The sequence below is a fragment of the Phyllostomus discolor genome, chromosome 3, assembly GCF_004126475.2.
Source record: "Phyllostomus discolor isolate MPI-MPIP mPhyDis1 chromosome 3, mPhyDis1.pri.v3, whole genome shotgun sequence".
In the NCBI taxonomy this organism is placed as follows: domain Eukaryota; kingdom Metazoa; phylum Chordata; class Mammalia; order Chiroptera; family Phyllostomidae; genus Phyllostomus; species Phyllostomus discolor.
This window is the reverse complement of record NC_040905.2, coordinates 61,434,632-61,457,844: the sequence shown is the minus strand read 5'-3', so window position 1 is coordinate 61,457,844 and position 23,213 is coordinate 61,434,632. Positions and strand designations below refer to the sequence as shown.

The 23,213-nt window shown below is 35.7% G+C and overlaps 1 protein-coding gene across 10 annotated transcripts in view; it reads left to right on the top strand.

Moving 5' to 3' along the window:
- MCTP1 (multiple C2 and transmembrane domain containing 1) overlaps nt 1–23,213 on the top strand; it is a 471,427-nt gene that overhangs the window by 319,489 nt on the left and 128,725 nt on the right. For all 10 annotated transcript variants that reach the window (XM_036020549.1, XM_036020547.1, XM_036020545.1 and 7 more), the window contains one exon: nt 1,075–1,194. In XM_036020549.1, the coding sequence (XP_035876442.1) occupies nt 1,075–1,194 (120 nt within the window). The remainder of the gene's footprint in view (nt 1–1,074; nt 1,195–23,213) is intronic.

Genomic DNA, 23,213 nt, shown 5'->3' with positions numbered 1-23,213 from the left:
ATATTTTTCTACAATTAGAGATAAAATTAATAAAAGTAGCCCTTAAAGGAAATGATCAGGGACCAAGAAGGAGAACAAGTAGGGAGATCCTTAAATTCGAATGAAAGGAATTTGAATTTGAGTAATTTGTTAAAACTAGTATGCATGTACTTGCACCTACATTTACATACATATAGTTTTCTCTATGACCTCAGTAAATTTTACATTGCTACCTCCTTAAAATACCAGATCCGTATTGAAATATATTTGGAAGTAACAAAATATTAACCTGCAGACATATTATTCTAATTATTAACACAGCTATAGCTAATTTTTTGAACATCATCTAGTTCTTTGTATAGTTATAGCCATGCTTTAGTTTTAAATTTAAATTTTAAGTTATATGAATTCTCATATACTTTTTTTAGTAAAAGATTTTGTAAAGCACATGGTTACTATAATTTTTCCCTGACTCTGGAATTATGAGAAAATATAGATTAAATTCATTCCAGGAAAGAGAAAGGTAGAGATAAAGAGGGAGATAGAGAGGGAGAGGGAAAGAAATAGAAAATGAGATATAATGGTAAGAAAGGGAGAATCCTACTAAAATGGTAGAAAAATGTTTTTTATAATAAAGCAATACTTGGTAGGTTTTTCCCTAAGACCCAAAATAAAAACATTCCAAGTTATCCATTTCACTTTGAAATAGCTTAAAATTAAAGCATTAAAGTATCTTAAAACCTCAATCAGATTTAAGAGTTAAAAGTATATTTAAGGTTTGTAGTATGTAAGTAGCAAAAAATGTTATTAATCTTTTGGAGATTTTTTCTTTTGAACAAAAGTAGTCTAATCTACCTGATAATATTATTTAAAGAATATACTTAGCTAAGAAATTGCTCTTATAATTCAGTTTCTTCCACTTTCTCCAGAGATACTTCTTTTCCTTTAACTCATGAGCCAAATTGCTTGGTATATTCTTATAACTTTATTAACTTCCTGAATCCTTTTTAAATCACAGTAAGCTTGAAGAATTTTGCAGTATATCTGATGGTTTTTAGTCCTGCAAATTCTAATAATATTTCATCTTTATTACAGCTGCTACTAAGAAACTTTATCAGGACGAAGCGTTGTGTCATGGTGCTTGTAAATGCTGCATACTACGTTAATAGTTGCTTTGATTGGGACTCACCCCCAAGGAGCCTTGCTGCTTTTGTGGTATGATCATACTGTTATACTTACATTGTTATTCATTAAATTCAGTAATCGGAGCTGCGTGTTTCTGTGGCTATAGTAACAGTTATGTTGATGTGGCCATTTTAAAACTCCTATTTTAAGACTTGACTGGACAGATTTGCCGTGGGCAGAACCTGATGGATCGTTCAAGGTCTGAGTCCAAGAATACACGCCCCCCCCAGACTTCCGGAACATAAACATCTCCACCAATGTACAATTTTCCCTGTGACAGCTAAAAAGTAAAATTTTATATATTGCATAATCCCAAATCCCAATAGCAGAGCCAAGAAAAGTCCTTAGTGTTTAAAAAAAAGTTATAATCTTGATCATCCTCATTTTACTTGTATTCATTCTATAGAGATGTTTTTCAAAATATGGAAATCATTGACAGCAGAATGCTAGCTGGTAATACTTTAAGATGTGGATCAATTGGAAGTAGATATGACCTATTTAAGCAGCATTTCATTATTTCTGGGATTTCCAGTTTTCAAAAAGGCACAAGTGAGAATTTGATAGATCCAAATAGTCCTCTAACAATGTTCATCTTGTAGCCTTTTACTTTGGTTATTTAAAAACTGCTGATGAGACCAACTTGCAAAGCTTGAAAATCCGAAAGAATATTCTCCTTTGAGCTTTAGCTGGAATTTTCTGCTTTCACATTATTTTTGCTTATTCAGGATTTCAGTTTGAAGTTTAAGTGGAGTTCTTTTGAAATCCTTTATTTTATTGTCACATTTGTTAGAATATGAGTACCTGATGCTTTCTTACAGTAGCCATTTTAGCCAAATAGGACTTTATTATGGGAGCTTACAAGAAGAGCCTTAATTATAGTAACATATCAACATTTTAGTATTCCTATTCAAATGAGTGTGCACATCTGTTTAGTACTTTGAGCTCTGTCTTCCTCTCAGGCCTTGTATGGGGTTTTCATTAATGCCTGAGCACATGGAACAAAGAGTGTATATGTCCCATTATGTTGTAAGTTACCAGAAAGTTAGGCAGCCTGCTTCCCATAGACATGTTGTTGTCTCCTTAGAGAAAGAAATTGTCATCATCATTAAGATTTAGAAAGGAAACCCTGCCTCTTTCAAGACTCTTTTATTTAGTTCTTTCACGTATCAAGTACTTTCAGCGGGGGTAGAGGAGCTGCTAAGCAAACTTTATTATGATTTTTCATTATCATAGAGGCACTTTGATGTTAATGAGGAAAAAAATGATATTGAGTTTCTTTGTCTATTTTATGCTATTACATCCAAGTTCCATGGTGCCTTGTCACGGACACCGTCATATTCCACCAAAAAGATTATGCTGCCATCTTTGATTCACTCCTTCCAAAGTCATTCCCCACAGCTGTTTGTAAAATTGGAAAACAGAGAAATCTACAAAATTATATAATTTGCTCAGGAACATTCATGCTAAAAAACTTTAGCATTACAATGTGTTTTGTAAGTCTTTATATAATTCATCTGTCTTCTAGATGTCACTCATGTAAAGTGAATTCAAGATGGCAGACTTTGTTTAAAATTTCTTTCTGATTAAAAAAAAATCACACACCAAAATTCTGAGAAACTTAGGTATATGTGCATGATAATACTTAAACAATTTCACAATAAGAGGGTCAAAATTCACCAGGTAAGAAATGCAATATCTCTGTTAGCTAGTGGTAGGTTTCTAGCAGACTCAGCCCTGTGAAACAAGCTGAACACAAGGTGCTTGCAACAAAGGAGGAGGCACAATAAAGCTGGGGAAAGGGACTGCTGACACCAGTGATAAAAAAGGGACCACAAACTAATATGTGAACACACATGAAGGGTACTTTTGAGAAGAAACAGTAACATTAAATGTTTTCTTGGAAAAAAAAAAGCACCGAATACATTCTGTTGAATGTGATGAAAACAATGAATGATAAAACCAAGCTTCATTTAGTAGACCTGCACTGAGGGTTCCACGAAAACAGGAACCCCTCCTCTCTCGCTGGTACTCCACCATCACATGTGGAGTGCCTGTCACCTGGTAGGCTCCAAAATAAGTGGCTTTCTATACCAAGTGACCAACCAATGAACCAATCTGGAAATTTTTCCTATGCGGAGAAACTTTTTATTCAATGATGCCAGATAAATGAAGTGTTTTTGCTAATAAAACTTGGTATTAAATGATGATAGACATAGCTTAATGCTGTTGTACCAATTTTCCCTAGACCTTCTTCCATTTACATTCTAAACTATTTTTTAATCTATCAATCATTTATTTTAACCTCAGATTAAATTCTTATATGAAAAGATTTTTATGCAATAATAACTAGCATTTATTAAGCATTCATGTGCCAGGGAATTGTATTTTGGAACACTAATGTCTTTCATGAATTAATGAGTTTAATATTGCCAACAACCTTATTATGGCATAGATACTCCTATTTTCCAATATACAGAGGGAGAAACTGAGGCACAGAAAAGTTAAGTACCTTGGCCAAAGTCACACAGCACATATTATTTCCTTTCTAAAAGAACTTTTAAGTATGTACTGTGTAATCTTAACAATCAGAAAAAAATCTGTTGCAGGATTTCATTTATCTTATAGATACTAAATGATGTGAGTACTTAAAAATGAAATTTTTCAAATATATAATTGCATAGCCAGAGCCTTTTTAGGCCAGTTTATTGAAAAAAAACTGCTTTCCATTAGGGGAAGAGTATGAGCAGTATCCCATTGTTACAAACATATTGTTCCCATCATTCCCTGTGGCTGGATCATGGTCTATTATTATAATATTGGTTCCACTTGGCCCACTTTTTCATAAATGCAGCTGCCTCATGGAGCATGTGCATTTGTACCATTACGCAGCTTGGTTTTAGGTCCAGATCAGTAAACTTTATAGCATGTAAGTGCCATTTTTTCTATTCTGTTTTATTTTTCTTTTCTAATTTACTACCACAAAATAACTGTAAAGCAAAGAAATCAAAATGGAAAAAGAGTAACTTTTTGTCCTAATGTCAAGTGAAGTGGAGAGAATGAGAAATGCAGGGTGGAGCTGCTCTGGCCTCTTCAGCACTACCGCTGTGTGCTGTGGGGAAGGGTCAAAGCCAGCTGCCGATGTGAGAAGCTGAAATCGGCCCAGGAGGTGATGTATACAATATAAGTGAACATGTTCCTGGGAACGTTTGTGTTTTTGTGCTCTGAATTAGGTTTTTAAATTTTGCTATGAATATCGTATGCCTGAGAGCGAACACAGACGGATGTGGTGCAGAAGGCACTGCTTGCCTATTGGAATCATCTATTTGTAGACATGGAAATGTCTCATAAATTGGGCCTAATTTTCATCAGGCTCTTGACCAGACATTTGTGTTCTTATGGATGTCAGCGGGTACAACACAGGGGGAAAAAGAGTGCACATCCTCTCTTTCTCTTCAGTACTGTCATTTCTCACTGTAATGAGCACAAAAATAATTGGACAACTGAGCTATCAGTAAAAGGACACACTTCAGTGTGCGTCAAAGAATTATTTTACAGGACAAACTTTAATCTTTAAATGTGATTGTAGATAATTTGTGGTACCATCTGTCCATTTGGAATTGTTTTAGCCTTTTCTGTCGTTATACAGTAAGTGCCGCTGTGTTTAACATTAACATTTGATATTTTACACATTTAATTTCTGTTCTGCTGTGTGGTCCTTAGGGAACGGAGTGCTAGTGCTACATGAGAGAGACAAAGTATTGATCAGTTAACATTTCAGCTACATTTATGTATGTCGCAAAATTAATGAAAATGCCAGACAAAAATGTCAGAGTGCACAAAAAGGTAGAATTTAAATTTGGTAGTTTAATGGAAAGTTTAAGATGTGCATTATCAAAAATGTCCTCTTGCCTTTAAAGTACAATTCCTAACAGAGTAACTGCAGAGAGAGACACATATTTTACTTAGAGGAACAATGAACATGAATTATGAAAGGATGTCAAGTCCTCGAAGTACTCTGTGCTCCAAAGCAGCATGTTTGAAGGCTTAACTGTAACTCATAAAATACAGTTGTTTCTGTTCGTATCTGAGGGCTGCTGGCTTTGACCCTCTGTACTAACCAACCTACGAGGCAGGCTTCCCACAGAGATTCTCTCCCTAGGTTTTCCTTGCTATCCATGTATTCCTTTTGTGTCCAAACTGAGAATTCCCTCATGGCGGTTCATCGAGGCCACCCTGATTCATTACTCATTCCCTTTGAGTCCTTTTCAAATGCCTGGTCTTCCTTTGCTTCCAGATAATTTGTGCTCCACCTTCATTCAATCCCCATTTTAGTAAAGGATCACACTCAGGACAACAGCTACTCTCAGAAAAGCTGGACCATTATGCAGGAAAAGAGAAAAAACAGAGATGATGTATGCAAAAAAGACATGGGGCATCTCTGTGTAGCCAAATGATGGAAAAAAAAATGGAGGAAGCAGGAGCAGAGGAGAAGGAACTGATTTGCACAGTCGATGGATGTTAATACAATGTTCTGAAGACAATAGGCTCTGAAGGATTCCTTATCCAGTACTTCCTGAGTAGAAAGTCTGCTGCTGTTAAATAACATATAAATTTTTCTAAAAGTTATTACAAACAATGAGGACATTTTAAGTGGCCTTCTTGTTCAGGGGCTACAAAGGGAGCATTGCTTAAGGAGAAATATCAGAGTGAAAACAAAGGCATGTCTCTGTCGCCAGTAGTTCTGGTTTTAGCATTCCTGTTCCTGAACAACGTAGGGTGATTGGACTACATGTGGAAGGTGACTTTGGGTTTCCAACAGAAAGTCCTATTTTAAAAACTTTCAGAGACGTTGCCAATACTACATCAAGAACATTATGTCTCAAGTCCATGGTAATATTCAAATGATTTTTGTAGAAATTTTTTGATGTTCTTACTTCCATGATTTTATTTTAGGGTTACAAGAAAAATTGGAAATGTTCCAGATGTAATTTTTGTTACTTCCCTGCAATAGCAAAACAAAAGGACCCCCCAAAATCAAAGAAACAAGTACTGAAGCAAAATTATCTGTAAGTGTTGGTCAGACCCCTGTATTCTTGATGTAAATCTAAACCTCCAAGCCCTTCTTCACTTAATGCTTTTCTATGATATAAACACTAAGGTTAGTACACAATATTTCCAATTTAATGTATAGAAATGTTAAAGGTACATTAAACATTGCTTCTACAAATGTGTGGGGAAAGAAGAAAGCCTATATATTGAATGGATTTCATTGGTTTAGAAGATGGTATACCTCCAAAGTTGCCTAAAATTTCCTTTACAAAGTCAAAGATTATTGACAGCTAGAAGATTCTAATACTACAGTTTTATTTTCAGTAAATAGATTGTGTGCCCAATTCATATGGACATGCTGGCACTTTAAGTTGGTACTCAAAATATAATTTTCCCCAAATTTGTCTGAATTCCAAGAAATAATATTTTTTTCAAACATTGGCCTATGAAATATTAGATTTTCTTAATTGGTGCCTTTCACAAATCAGTGCATATAAATTCTTACAGTTGCATCAAAAACCACAATTTGGAAGCAAATTTAGTTTTGGGATTGATCACAATGAGCTAAAATCACCCCTGAATCAAGAAATGTAGCAAATCACATATTAATGGAACAAAGCATTTGACTAGATTTCTCTAATCCTTCTTGAGGAATAATGTTCTGGTTCAGTTTGGAGGTCTATTTAAATGTATAGTCTTTTTGCTTTGTTTTTATAGTTCTTATACATGCAGATACAGCACTTCCTCACATCACAGCTTACTTCTCTTTAAGTGAGGCCAACGTACTTCTTTGGGTTGTTTTGATAGGTGTCAGCAAGAGGGCCTCCTGCTCTTTGGAGGGAGACAATCACATAAGCCACAGAGTGTACTACTCTCTGAAAATTCCTCTTAAATTTTACTTCATATTTAGGATAAGAAGGATCTAATTCTTATAGCACATCATACACCTTCCATTGTCTCTACTCTCCCTCCTGTGTCCTCTAGTGCAGAAAGTAGTAAGATGCTATAATCTGGGGACATTTTCTTCTCGGGGTGATTTGGGGAAAATAACTTTTATTTTACTTTTTCTCAAGTACAGTGCTGTTGTGCTATATTATAATCAAACACAAACCACAGATACCACCAAAATAACTATGATATGATATTGGATCTGGGAATTAGTCTTCTCATGAGCTTTGATGGTATCTGCAGTGAAGGTTGCGGTGGGAGCAGTGATGCCTGACTGTAGCCCCTTCTTGCTGTATGGCTGCTGTCCCATTCACCTCAAGCAACGTCTTTGCATCACTTTATGAGGTAACTTTAGTCTCAAAACTTTTATGAGTCCCTGAAAAATATTGTGCCTGGTGCATTTTATAAGAAGGTGACCAAGATCAAAAATTATAAAATGATAAAATCAGAGCTGTCTGTCCCCAGATTCCTAAACCAAAGTTCTCATCCTCTGAAGAATTTTCTCCCTTCCTGCTTTAATTTAAATTGTTAGGAACATGCATTCTGAACCAACTTGCAAGCTGTCTGGCACTGCAAACTATTTCCATGTAAAGTATTTTTCAAAGAAAAATGTTTCAATGAATAAGATAATTATATATTTTATTTTAATAAAATTTTAAAACATAAGAGTAATAACTTTTCAGAGGTTATAAATTATAATAGAAATATACTCACTAATATACTTTAGACAGTAAGTTCACTCTCTACATATTTTAATGCCCCTTTGCATCAAGTAAATATTAAGAAATAGTAGCATGCTTTCTGTTATCCCATTTTTTCTACTTTGATCAGGTATGAAGATATACCTTAGAATTACGAATGCATTAGAGTTAACTTACCAAGTGAGAAGCTACCCTGAAATGTTGTTAAGGAAGTTGTTCCTGTTTCCATTGCCCCTTTTCTAGCCATTTTACCACATTTTACCATGATAGTCAAAATTGGATATAAAGACAGTAGTCAGTCTTGACACAGTAGAACCAGGCCTTATGACTGTGCTCTGTTGCTCTTTCTACTCTGCTGTGAAGACAGATGTCCAGCACTCAGCAAGTGGCAGCATTAGAGATCAGTAACAGAGTGAAGATAAGTGACGGTTTCTGGTGTTCACACCAGTTATCAGCGACTGGCTCAAAGGGAAGTAATGCAGAGAAATTAGAGAAAAGCTGAGATGCAAGGAAAGATGGAAATTATATCAACTATAAATAGGTATTTGGATAAAAACCAAAGTCAATCCTGATTTTTTAAGAATGGCATCAAAAATTTTAGAGATAAACTTGGCTTTTAAAAACCTTCAATCAATCTCTTTCATATTCACCATCTAAGGAGAAAAAATCATTTAATTTAATGAGAAAAATTGAATACTAAGGAATATGATTTTGTCAGAGAGTGCTGATTTTTGGAGGGCAATGAATCATAGTGTTATCTTATGATTTTTTCTCTCCTCAAAGAACCAATTTTTGCCCCCTTGGGTGCCATATAGCCTCCATTGAGAATGCTTGCTCCAAAGGAAGCTTAATGTGAGTTTAACTATGTTTGTTTTCATAACATTTCGATCTACTATAGTTTGCATACAATGCAAATTATCCCCATAGATATTCGGCCTGGAGAAAGAGAATTTGTAATCCCTATACAAAATCATTGACTACACTGGAGTCCAACGAAAAGAAAAATTGTGTTTGGCTTCATAGATATAGAAGAATGAAATCTTCCACATATGAAAATCCATATAAGAGTTTTCTTCTCTCCACCAATTCCAAGGGTGTATTGTTGTGCTTCACTGAAATGAAGAAGTGGGGTGAACACTAATTCTGTCCTAAGTAATCTAACAGCTCATTATGAGGGTTTGATGGGTTTTGTCCATACTTTGCACTATATTTATGACTAATAGATAATCTTTATATTCTTAAATGAATATCATTATGTCAGAGATATAAAAGCATACTTCATTAGGCTCAATTACCTATTAGATCTTCATTGGAAGGGCAGGAATAAAGGTGGTAGAGCAGGAAAGTCATTTGAAACAGTAAAGATACATGTTCTACTGGCCATTCTACATGGCAAGTTTCCCAGTTTCCCATAGGAATCAAAAACTTCTACTACTGCCATTATCAATACTTTATAAATATATGATGTTTTATACCCACTGTACTAAAATACAAATAATTCTACTGTATTTTCCATAGTTGGCATTCTATGCAGTTCCTGCCAAGAAGACATCAGGCAATGCTTACATGTTTCAAATAAGAATATAGCATTCACTTTTGTCATAAAATGTTGGTGAATTAAATATTATTTCCCATAGTCAATTAGAGAGATCTTTTGGATTTAATTTAAAATAATAGATCACCAAGGTTTAAAGCAGTCCATTAAGTCCAGTACAAGTGAGTATACTGAGGTTATATAAAAGAGATGTTATGTGTTTGAAGTGATATTAGTAAAGTGATGGCTGCTACTCAGAAAAAATGAATTAATAAATATAGAAACTCAGAGAGCTGAGTTTACCTTTTCTAGTTAGGCAGCAATACTGAAAACTTACCTGATTTTGTTTTAAATTCTTTTAAATAGAGTTGGGTTCTTCCGTTGCAAAAGCCTATTGTATCCCTAAACCAGGAAGGTGGAATTTATAAGAAACCTTTAAACCTGGGATCCACTAGTTTGTCTGGTTGTGCACTGTTGTCTACATATCTAAAATTCCCAGAATATGAGCCTCGTACCATGGTTTTATTTCTAACTCGTAAGTATTTTTCATATAGGCTCCTACCCTACCAATAAGATGTACAAGTCTGTTTTGTAAAGTAGTTGATACCTTGGGTCCCATTTCCTCATAGTAGCAATGTCACATAGAGCATGGCACAGACACACTCGCAAAGACTGTGGAGCCCTTTGTAGAGTACTAGCAGTAGAACAGGAACATTACATGTAGGAAGTAGATTCAGTGCGATCACAGCTGGGTACTCAGAATGCTAGGAGCACATCTGTCCAACATCAGCTTCAGGATAGAGCATCTTCCCAGCTGCAAAGGCAGGGGGCCTGCAAAGATAGTGTATGGGTTTTGAAAGGTTCAGTTAAAGTCATAGAAGATGACAGCTGGAAAGGGACTTTAGAGATCATTTTACAGTAGGGGAAATTAAAGTGCTAAAAGGTAAAGGGATTTACTGAAACACTAACTCTACTTCTCCCCCACTTGCTGGTAATGGGGGCTACAGAGACATCAGCACTGAGAAGGTAGAAGGTCAAAGAGAGAGACAGAAAGAGGGGAGAGGAGAGAGAAAGAGAGATTGAGATATTCTGAAGTTCCTAAGTCCTTAATTAAGAAAAACTAAGTGCCTGACATTATTTTGTAGAGTTCTAAGAGTGTAAAGTTAAACTACTGATCATTGGTATTTCCTGTTAAAGAATGTGTTGATTTTGGAGGGCTGGAATTGCCTATTTGAGATAGTCTGTGTTCACTCTGCTTAGTATTATTCCTGTGGTTTAAACAATACGTGTATATCTTATGTTTTGATGAACTTTTCTGTTAGTTGAGGTCGTACCACACAATGGCTCCCCAAAACCCTGCAGTTATATGCATGCAGTAATAAAGAACCCTTAAAGAGTTCACTATGTGTTTAAATGAGGTACATTTTACACAAGTAAAGAAATGTCATTTGGCCTCCAAGTAATATAAATTACATATTCCCAAAGGTAAATGTAGACTCATTAAGAATATATTTCCCCAGTTTCAAACATATATTATCACTGAGCTGCTTAAACAGTTTAAACCATCTACATTGATCCATATTGATTTAATTGTAGCTAAGATGAACCTGTACATGGGCTAAATTTCCATTAGACTAAATAAATGCCAGGGGGAAACAGTGTATGTATTCTGAGTTATTAGGAAAGCTGGTGATCCGGCATCATTGTATTGCTCTTATCCTAAATTAATAACTTGGGCATATTTTGAGATACTGTTAGAATTTGTAGGGTGTTGCCAACTTCATTACATCAATTATGTGAGGTACAGTTTGCTATAAACTCAGTGCACCAATTTATTGCAGTTGGAGTTACTGGAGTGGAGACAGCTAAATTAAATCATCTGTGTGAAATGCTTTGAAGTCCTTAACTACAAGGGCCTGTGGGCCATTTAGGCTTGAATAATGCACAGGATCACAACACCCCAAGTTTTTGTTTCTGAGAGCTTGGTATTAATCTTGAAAAACGATTTAGCTTAAAATTATTATTTGAAAATATTCTGTGTTGGACCTAAGAAAGAGATAAATCATAAGGAAAAATATTCCATCAATGTTTGCTGAAAATGCATGATTTTTCTTCCAAAAATATGCTGGAGACATATTTAATAATACCCAAGTTCTATTTCTAATTGACTAGAATGCTTAACCTAAGTTTAAGGAACTAGGAAATAAAATAGATTGTAAACTTAAAAATGCCATTTGTCAGTATTTTTAATCCATTACTAGAACCAGTGACAGGAAATAAATTCAGGCTGTTCTGCTTGAGATGCATTCCTGTTGCCATTAACAGATCTTCCCCGTTTTCCTGCACACTCAATAAAACTGTGTTGAATGACTGACTCAGATGACTTCGGCGGCAAAACTTGAAGTTAAAGCTGTAATATTGTAACAGAAACCCCCAACAGTAGTATCAGATGAAGCTGAGAATAAATGTAGTATATCAGGCATCATAAAAGGGTAAATGTGGGGTACATTTATGCTGTTCTCTATCTACTATGAGATTCATACATAAGATTCACACTCATTATTTCTGTCATCTTAATGAGATCAGTGTGGGAACATTTCTCTTCTCTCCCTCTTAACTGTCAGAAATGGGGCACTCCATTATTTCTCCTTCCTCTCTGTACTTTTAAGGAACTTGTAATATTTTCTTGGAAGGGCAGAAATGTGAACTGTTTACAGCAGGTGGCCCCAGGGTATGGCATAAATAGGCTAAAGGACTTTACCTGGAGACCACAGCATTGTTCTCTCTTGCTCTCACTTGCTTTCTCTCACGTGTGCACTTTTATTTATCATTTTTTACAGATTTTCTCATCTGCTCTCTTCCCCAAGGGTTTTTTTTTGGCGGGGGGGAAGAAGGGAAAGGATGTTTTCTGCGTGTGCAGAAAAATATGGTACCTGACTATTACCTCTAAACGCTCTCCTCTTTCTCATGGATCCATTGCCCTAATGGATTTCGCACAGTCTTCCTTAACCAAATCTGAATGCAGGTGGTTCGTGTGTCCAAGCCAGACACATGTCTGGCCTTGAACTGAAAGAAGCAAAATGGGCAAGGGACCAACTTCTAATAAATCTGATCCTCAAATTTTCAGACCTGTAGTCACTGTTTATAATTAAAGTTGCTAGGACAGATTTTTTTGTCATATTTTAAATCAGAGATTCCCTTCATCATTAAGGACAAGACAACAAGAACTTATGGAAATATTATTTAAGCCATCTAGGCTATTATTAATTTACATTGTACCCACACTGTTTTTGGTAATGCCTTCCTTTAGAGGAACTCATGTGTTAGAGGCTTCCCTTTAACGTGATTGAAGAATTTTAAAGTAGGCATTTTTAATATTTGCTGCCCTCTTAATTATAACTTGTTTAATGTACCACTGTTAGCACAGGGATTATGAGTTAATAAAAGTGTCATAGTATTAGTGAATAAAACACTATATAATTTTCCCCAGGTAATGATTAACAGCATAAGGCTATATTAACAATACTCTTAGTGTACAGTTCCTAAATGTATTTGATTCTCATCTTTTATAATGTAATTTGGTACTGGAATTCAGTAATAAAATGTTTGGGGATTTAGTAAGCTAGTTAATGTAAACTTCTTAGATTCATAAATTTTTTCAAATGATTTGTATTACATTGCTATGCAAACTACCATTTTTAAAAAAAATGAATCCAAAAGTTTTAAATGTTAGCTTAGCATTTGCCAGAGTAACCTTATTGAAATTCACAGAGAGTTTATTTATCTCATCACAGTATTTGTTAAAACAGTTGAAAAATAAAATTAATAAGCCATTAGATCATTATTACGTAATGGTTTTGCTCACATAGATAAATGAATTTCTTTTTCACTACCTCTTTCTGAATAATGTCTTTTTGGCTTTGTTCTGTGGCTGCAGCAGGCTGTTAGTATGTATCTTTATACCATCAGAATGAATGAGATATATCTGTATAAATTATTGATTCACTTGAGCCTACCTCTGTAATTCAGAGCTGAAAACTCTGGCAGCTTATCTAATAGAATGATATAACTAGGAGACTGAAGTTACCTACCACAGCAACAATTGCCAGTTGGGGGGTCAAATGCCCTTTTACCTTTATACCTGAACACCTGCAAATTGAGCTGTATCCCATTCAGAATTTTAAGAACAGGTCCATTGTCACAGGAAGTAGAGTTTGTTTCTTGGAGAAAATTATGCCAGTTCTAGTTCTGAATGAAAGACAAGGCTTTTATTACTCAAGGGATATTAGGGCTGACTGCTTTTTTGAGAAAACAAATTTGCTGTAACTTTATCTGTAATTTAGTCCTGAATGGGTGCAAATAGACTGCACATTGTATGGCGCAGAAAGAAGAAAATAGGGGTTTGTTAAAGCCATACAAGGGCTATGTAACCATTATATTTCCGAGGGAAGTCTTATCAGAGTTGCAGGTTATAAGGGGAATAGTTTGGTTACAGCCTTAGCATCAAACACCTGTTTTGAATTTAGTTTAGAATGACATTGGAATAGAAAGTTTGTATAAAGTTGTGGATAATGAAATAGCCATGTCCCAAAAGTTACTATATAGCTTGCCTTTGACTCCGAGATGGGCCCTATCCAAGAAACTGCAGAAATTATTCTAATCATTCACTCCCCATGAGGTTGAATGTTAGCCTTGGAGCTCATTGGGCTGTGTTGACTTGTTTCCTTGGTATAAGAAGATTAGATTCATAGGATTATGTGCCCTTTCTAATTAAAAAAATAATAATCCTATGCAATATTCTTTGCCTAAGAGTCTGAGTCAAGCTTTGCCAAGGCTGGGAGAAAGATGAATGTTTTGAGTATGGGGCAAGAGAAAGCATACCTTAGCTGATGAGCTTGCAGGCCACACAGTGTGGGGACTAATGGATTGTACATTTGGAGAAACTCATCCCTCAAGTTGGTCACCCACTGCTTAGTCAGCAAGCTCAATAGTTGTCATAGAAACACTCATTCTTACAGTGTTATAGTTGATCGCTGATATGGAACCAGACTAGGTAATCAAACATCTTAGCCATATGCTTGTTCTGAGCTCCAACATAGTCAATTAGCACATTTTCTATTAAAAACTTAGTTGTAATAGGTCTTCATTAGTTAGCAGTTGCCATAATTGAATAGTTACTCAATTATGTTCATCCCCCACCTCATTTTCACTTCTTTTCAGAGTCCAAGTAGGAATATGTCCAAGAACACTGATGAGCCCCACCTCTAACAGGCTGTTCAAAGTTAACTCGGGGTTTAATACTTACACTTTTCTTGCTGTGCTTTGGCATGGATAACTAGGCCCTTGGACTTGCCTTTTTTCTGTTTATTTTAGGATTTCTAGTGTTTTTTTCACTGAGTCAGGAGAGGAAAGACGTGTTAAGTGGTAAAATCCTGTGGTCGATGATGTCTCTAGGAGGTGACCACCTTTATTTTCACCGTTCTCCAGTCTCCCCATCAGATACCCATCGGGGCACATCATTTTGGGGGGATTACTCCCCATTATGTACATTATGATCCCTCCTACCTTTCATCTTTGTCTTCCATATTGTAATTCCTGCTACTTTCTTTGAAATTCACCTGTTCCCTGTATCAACTGATGATCAAATCTGTTATCTAGGAATAGGAATGGGGCCACCCCTCCATAACATACACACATTTTATCACTGGCCTTGTGGACAAAGTATTTCTTATTTTCCTTGCCATTCCAGTCCTATATACAAGCAGGTACAAAAAGGCTCTAGTTGGGATATCAGAGAGCAGGTAGAGCATTAAAAAGAACCCAGTCACTCACACAGATGCTCTTCTTGGTTGATAAGAATTGTACTTCTTCCTTCTATGAAACAGCCTGGAAGAGAATTGGTCATAAAGGTTTTCTGAGCTTGGCAGCCTCATTAGACTTTTCTCTGTGTAACACAAAATAAGGAAAAGCAGATATCCACATAAGAAGTGTAACAAGCCACACTTAGCTTAAAAAAAACACAAGGTTTAAACTTCACTACATCATGAAATATGATAGCTGCAAATTTCCAGCCATCGGGTGGCCTATCGAAAGGAAAGATACAATCAAAGTTGTATCAACGTTCCTGCTCCTCTCCATTCTCTGGAACACAACACGGTGCAGTCCTTTTCTCAGGCCTCTCTCCTTGCTGGCTAGGTCGTTGCAGCTTGGGTTCATAGGCTGGATTTGATGTAAAAATATAAATTGTTTCGTGGATGACAGATTATGCATCTGGTTTCTTCTCCCTCCAACCCCCGTGTTCACCTTTATAGTTATTTTTTTTTCAAAAAGTAATGTGGTTTAAAAATCATTGTAAGTTGCCCAACATAAATGATAAAATCAAATATTGGATTCACAAACAATAGCCTTTATTGGTTTGTGACAAGTGATCCATCTTTTTACATTACTGCAGCTTTCTGGACCAGATTATTTTTCATAATTGATAATTTGTGAGTCATATATTTGTTATCTGTTCTTTTACGGCTTTGAAAATAGTGAATGATGCCAAAGATCACTGTGCTTTTATAAAGAAAATTATTTTAGTGCAGTTTATTGGCTGGCATTTTCTGGAAGTGTGTTACCAGTAAGGTTTGCAGGGCATGTAACAAAGATAAAAGTAACATGCCTGGCTAGCAAGAGACCTGACGGGTTCAGAATTTATAGTGACGATGTGAATTTAGTTATAGAATCCATTCATGTTTAGCATGAGAACAATGAAAATACACAAATAAGAAGAAAATATCAAGTGCAGCTTTGCATGCTAAGAAAAAAACACTTGTTATGGGCAATTTTCCCAATACACAATTCACATTAAAACAACATATAAACATAGTGGGCTCCTTGCCATGAGCATTACAGTGGTGCCACAGAATAATGATGCTGTTTCTGTGACCAGCCATTGTAGGTGATTTTGATAGACCTGGCCTTAGGATAAATATCTCCCAATCATGAGACAGTTTTTATTATTCAGCCGTATATTTTCTTTCTAAAACCTTCTTAAATGCAAATATGAAAAGTCTTACCCTTTATTATGGTTTATAATTATGTTATGGTAGAATTAGGACTACACATGAATTTATTTGCCCTGGTAAGTAATAATAAGACCTTTACAATCTGTTTTACCTAAGAAGGCAATATTAAAAAAATTTAACCCTTAAATAATAATCCTCTCACAGATCTTGAACATTTTTGCTAATTCTCTTCACAGTTATACAGACTAAGTATGAATTAGTTGGCAAGTAACAATGCAATTTACTGAGAACTATATAAGAGGGAAAATATTGTTAGATGAATTAAATATTAATTTAACAGAAAATTTGTTTTGAACTGCTTTTAGAAATTATATGGTTTACAGAAAACTGTACTTGAACAATGATTAAAATAAAAAAAGAAATTATGTGGTTCATCCTCAATCTTTATTAAAATTTTTCCTTAACAATTTAATTATAGAAAACTTTCTAATAAAAAGATCATCTACTTAATTAAAATAAAATTGAAAGCATTTAATCATTACATGATTATATTATCATTATGTACAATTAGACACCATATATAAAACATTTGCTCTTCATGAGACTGTAAGAATTGGGGAAAAACACCTGTTGGTTGATGTCCTCACCACTTCCACTTTTAAAGTTACAGATTCTCTGACACTCATATATTACATCACCTAATTGCTTAAAATGCATACTTTAGTTGGGAAAAAATATTGAACCATATACAGTTGTCTCTAAGTCAAAATAAACTAGCATCCACATTATTAGTATAATGCCCTTTTGTCGATGATTTTGTTATATTTGAACTCTTTAAATGAATTTCAGTTAAGATTATAACACCTAAATATTTTAAACATACGTCATAAATAAAATTTTACTATTCACAACCAAAATCCAATTATGAAGAATACTAGTCTTTCTTTATTCAACCTGCATATGTTCTAAATTGTGTTTAAAATTAAGGATGTGTGAAACATCTTCATCAGATGGGCAAGCAGAATGTTTGAACTGTAAAAATAGCAGTGTTAGGGAGTGATTAACTTTCCTTTCTGCATATCTTAGAATATGTTGACAATGTTCCTTAGCGTCTATAACAGCATGAGAAAGATTTTCCTCTACCTTTTCAGATGTTGCATCGGCCTCATGTATGGCATGTGCGGTAATGGTGGAATATGTTTATTTGTACATATGGTGTGACAGATTGTTGATGTGTTTTAGCCATAATATATTATTCAGTTTTGAAACCTACTCTCTTTAGAGTTGGAATTTCTTTATAATTGAAGGAAAATGCATTTCTAGTGATCTGCCTTATCAATGTAAAGATCTGCATTTTTAAAATCACTCTTTGTACTTTAGAGTATGTGGGCTTTTATATAAATTTCTGAGAATTCAGTACAAATTTTACATTTTGGGGCAAGTAAAAATCATATTCCTTTATTGTAAGATGAACTATTATCTGAGCTTCATAACTGAAGTATTTAGTATTTTCTTAAAGAAGGAATATAGGTTAAAATATACATAGTCTGTAAGTTACTCTAAATATGAAAGTTATTGAATGAATTTTAAAAGCTACACAGAGACGGGGAATATATAGTAGGAACAGTCCCCTCCCCATCACTGCCTCCTGATGAGATTTATTCAGATCATGGTAACTAATTCCAAATTTTATGATTGATCACACTCTACCAAAAATAATCAAAATAATCAATATCGATTCTATGTAAAACCTATATGTGGAATCAGTCTACACGCAGAGTTATTAGAATATATTATTTAAAGAGAACCTTTTCCCCATCAGAAAAGCAATTTGTATTTTTCAGAAGATAAAGAAACGTCCAAAAGGAAAAAAGTGAAAAATAATAGAAAACTAAAACTGGATTGTAGTTTTAAAACAAAAACTTTCAGTACACATCCTAGTGTTTATTATGAAATCTTACATGCTCCTGGGCTTATCTGCTTGTCAGCAAATAACTTTCATACCATTATAAAAATTGTTTACCTCCTTCCTCCACCCCAATCGCCTTGCATTGAGTATGTCATTCTGCAGTTTGGCCTGTAGGTAGCAATCTTGCACCATAAAAAACTCTCCATTTGCTCATTTATTTAGGCTAGAAAAGCTTACACCATTACAGATCTGTTAAATGTGAGCAGTGTTATTTGCATAAATTCCAGACTTTGATGATGGTCTGTGGCCTACAGATTATTTATGCAGTTATTTGGCCTTGAAGTTCACGGTTTTGCTCAGAGGTGACTTTACTTTGCATTGTGACCCCATGTAGGTGGGAGACAGCTGAATGCTTGGGTGCGTAACCTGGAATCTTGATAATCATAAGGCCTCTTGTTTGAAACATAATGTTTTGTTTCTCATACGACCCTTTATATAAAGGAGAAATCCAGAAGTCTTCTAAAATAGAGAATAATATTTTAGTACTTATGTAGCAAAGATTATGAAAAAGTGCTTCGGAAGTCAGGGACTCACATGAAATGAGGCAATTGCTGTTAGCATTTCAGAACCTTTACTAGTTTAGACCTGTTTAATTGTATTTCTTTGGTGTTGTTGTTTAATTGTATTTTTATGAAGAACAGTTAAAGGCCAAAAGAACCAACATTATTAATTGTAATTTTCTATTTTTTTTAAAAAAATCACAAAGTGCCATTGCATACACACACACACACACACACACACACACGGCAAGGAAGATAATTTTCTTTCTTCTCAGCTGTTTTTTGAAGTAACTGATAAGTGTATCAAACAGTTGCCAAGCAGGTACCAAAATGTTCCTTTATTTCTAATTAATAGGTTGAAAATAGCACGTGATGTTTTCAAACTTGAAATATGGAAAATATCAAAAGTATAACTTTTCTTTTAGAAAGATAAATTCTCTTTTGTCAGCAGAGCTATTTGCCCAATTCTGATCTCTCATTTGTCTCTTCCTCCCTCACACCAAGTGCCCACTGGGTGCCCAGGTTCTGTTCTGGATTGGGATTCAAATTGCTTAGGACCCGACTGTGAACACATTCATATTCTTATTAAAGCCACATCTTACAGAGGAAGGAAGTGGATTTTAATTACACTGAAATTTCATCAATATATTTTACTCTCAGGTTAATATTTCATACCTATGAATGTCTGATTCCATGTTAATTTTGTGGAGTTCAAAAAAATCACAAACCTTCATCTCTGTTTGTTTGCTACCAAGGAACTTACTGCATTTTAGAGAATGGAGCTTATTCTATTTCAGGGAGCCTTTGAACAAATTGTTTCTGAATGATTGCATTTCTTAATGTGGAATATTATACTTAAATGAGAGAGAAACTAACCTTTGATTGTCACCACAATGTCAACGTATTTTGAACTGTCAATAATTTAACTTTCAGCTGTTGACCAAATTGGCAGTGTGATGTATCTTATTTTGCAAAAATTGCCCCATAGTCCTAGAAATTGTATATCATCAGTTACCACCTTTGTTGACAAAACTTCAACTACTCACTTTTCTAAAGTTTGAAATTAATCCAATCATAAGAAACTTATGGCTGTGATTGCATTATGGACCTATCATGCCCGCTTTTTATAATACTTGCAAAGGTTATAGAGTGCAGTTTCAAGAACAAGAAGAGCTTATTGTTTGTGAGGAGTCTCCTTTGATTCCATGGATCAGTGGTTATTAGAGCTGCAGCTGGTTCACAACAAATATTCACATCTTAAGTGGTTAGATAGAGAAGTTATTTTCTCACAGGGTAACCCCAGGGCTGGGGGTTGGGGGAGAAGATCAGAAAGAAATAACTTGACTGACTAAGAAGTTTCAAACCTACTGCTGAAACTTGGATGAGAAAAATAACTTTAATATGGTAGGGAGGCATCTTCATAATGTTACACATCTGATTTTGAATCCTTCTTTATTTTTCCAAGGTTTTCTGATTATAAGATTTAGTGACATATTCCTTTTTGAAGTGTAGTTGATTTACATGTTGGTTTTAAGCATATTTGGGCATACTATTAAAACATTATTTTTTAGTATGCTCTTTTCAATTCTAAGAAAGTTCTCTCTATGAGCAAAAAAAATGTAGATCATCCAATAGTCCCTCTCTCCACCTGCTTACCACCCCTCCCAGATCAAGGCTTAGGCTAGGATACCAAACAGGTGAAGGACCTGCTGTGTCAAGGGATCAGTTCTTATCTGAGTTAAATGAGGCTGAAGTTGCATATGAAAATAGAAGAGTGGAAAAACAGGTGCTTGAGCAGGTGGGTTTGTGATCTTTTGCCATTGCACTGGTTCTCATTGCTTTAGAATAATCACAAGGACAACAGAGCTCCCTCTGTTACAGAGAAGTCTGGGGCATCCTCACTCAGGGCTTGACCTTAAGGGGTGATGAACTTGGCTTGGGGGGATGACATTTCTCTCTCTCTCTCTCTCTCTCTCTCTCTCTCTCTCTCTTTACCCACCCCAATATACATACAAATACACATATTGCTGTCTCCTAATGAAGCCAATAAAGATTTTTTGTTTCACTCCCAGAGATCCCTTCCTGTGTATGGGACAGGTCACAGAGCAAAGAAACCATCTTTGTTCTCTGTCAAACCTCAGAAATCCCATTCTCAGGGGAATACAATGGATATATCTCAGAGCTAAGGAAAACATCAGGAATTGTGATCTTTTACATCTTCGTTTTCTCAGAAAATGTGGAAATACCTTTAAAACTGGAAACGAAGCATAGAAAAAGACTTAGACCTGCCCCCACATTAGAAAAACAACTTTGTTTCTGTTTTAGTAGCTAAAGAATAAGTAGACTCTATTTTTAAGAGATGAATAATTATTACATTTATTAATAAGGTCGTAATAGCCAGCTCCTTGGCAGAGTGCATGGAACTTTTAATAAGTTCTTAGAAGAAAGTGCTTCTCAGCCTTGGATCTGTGTGTGCGTCACCTGGGGATCTTGTTAGAAACCCAGATTATAAACCTTGGTTGGCCAAGGGTAGAGCTTTTAGGTGATCCTGATGCTTCTGGTTGGGACGACACTTTAAATAAGACCTTGCTAAAGATCTGAACTTAGACAAAAAATGCCAGTGATCTAGCACACAGTTTTTCAAACTTAAGCATGTTTCAGAATCATCTGGAAGGTTCTTAAAAACGCAGAAATCTAGGCTTCTATTCCAAGGTTTGCGATGTGGTAGGGTGGAGGAGGGTGGAGGTGGGTGAAGGTGGAGCTCAAGTATTTGCATTTTTAACAGGTTTACAGGTGATGCTGATGCTAATGTTGCAGGTACTGCACTTTGGGAACCACTGGTCTACTACGATCCACTCCACTGGATGCTCATTAGTGTCACCTAGGATACATTCAAAGAACTAACTCTCTCTCTCCCTCTCTCCCTCTTTCTCTCTCTCTCACACACACACACACACACACACACACACACCAGTATCTGCCTTTCAGTGATTCTGATTTAACTGGTATTAGACAGGGATCAGGTATAATGAGTAAAATCTATCGTTAGGTCATTCTAATGTGAAGTCAGGATAGAAAACCCATCTGGGTTCTTTCCACAAAAGGGCACATAATACATTGGAAGAGGAAGGACTTAACCAAGAGAGGAAAGGAGGCAAAATTTCAAAAGACTGAAGAATGAAGCCAGAAATTGCCAAAGGAGGAGGTGAAAGACATGGTAAAGATCCATTTTTTTTAACAACAACATAAAGTAAAACTTGTGAGGGAATGAGGTTCAGGAAAATGTTCTTACAACTGGCGACTGGGGAGCTGCCAGGATTCCATGGGCACTGGCGTGTCCAACATTGCCCCGTCCATCCGTCTCACCCAGAGCCTCCTGCCCCTTAGCCCCAAAAGAGAAGCAGCCCCTTGACGTGGTCTCCACAGAGTTTTACTTCTCTTGGAGCAGATAGATGAGTGTAGCTCTAGAAGTGACTTAATGAAATGAATAAAATGTCCACACATTGCTTGAAATACTTAAAAATTTGCCTTATCTCTCCAATTCCTTCTTTTAAAGATGAAGACCGAAAGCCTTGTCGGTTGCCAAGGTCACTTGATAGCAGCGTTTGTAGGGGAACATCCAAGAAGCAGACAGGGGTGAAACATAGGAAGAGGGTGATCTTTCATAGTCCTTTGTGGTACTTGGTATCCATTCAGTTTGCAGTAGACTGAGCAGCTGCTTCCAGCTCATCTTTTTTAATATTTGGAAACATAGCAAAAAAATCTTTATTTTTGCAAAAACACAACTTTTCTCTCCACTTAATAAGGTTACCTCATTCAGATACGCTGGCCACACGTTGAACATTCCCAGAACCCACAAATTCTTCTCTAGTATTGTGCCCAGTTCAAAGTGATGTCTCACTTGCATTTACATAACACTTGGTCAAGTTTCATATCTTCAGATTTAGGGTTGAACACTTTATTCACGCTTTTATTTTCTATATAAACCACTCTAAAATTCATATAAGGAGCGACAATTAATGGTCCCCAAACCATTGTTAAAAATTTGTTTTGTGAGAGACACTGAAAATAAAATGTCAGTAACCATTCTAACCTTGTTTCTTATGGATAGTCCCGCCCCACACCTACCTTGTATTTTCTAGGCCAGAGGCGGCAATGGCATTTCTACCCCAGGGTCTACCGTTCTGATGCCCTTTCTCTTGGCAGACATTGTAAGTTAATTCCAGCATGCATGCTTGCTCACAGGCAGGTATCATACCTCAACAAAACGCTCCACGTTACCACTGCCAGATATTTAGAATTGGTTCTCAAGATGAACTTGTTTGCTGTTCCCTAATG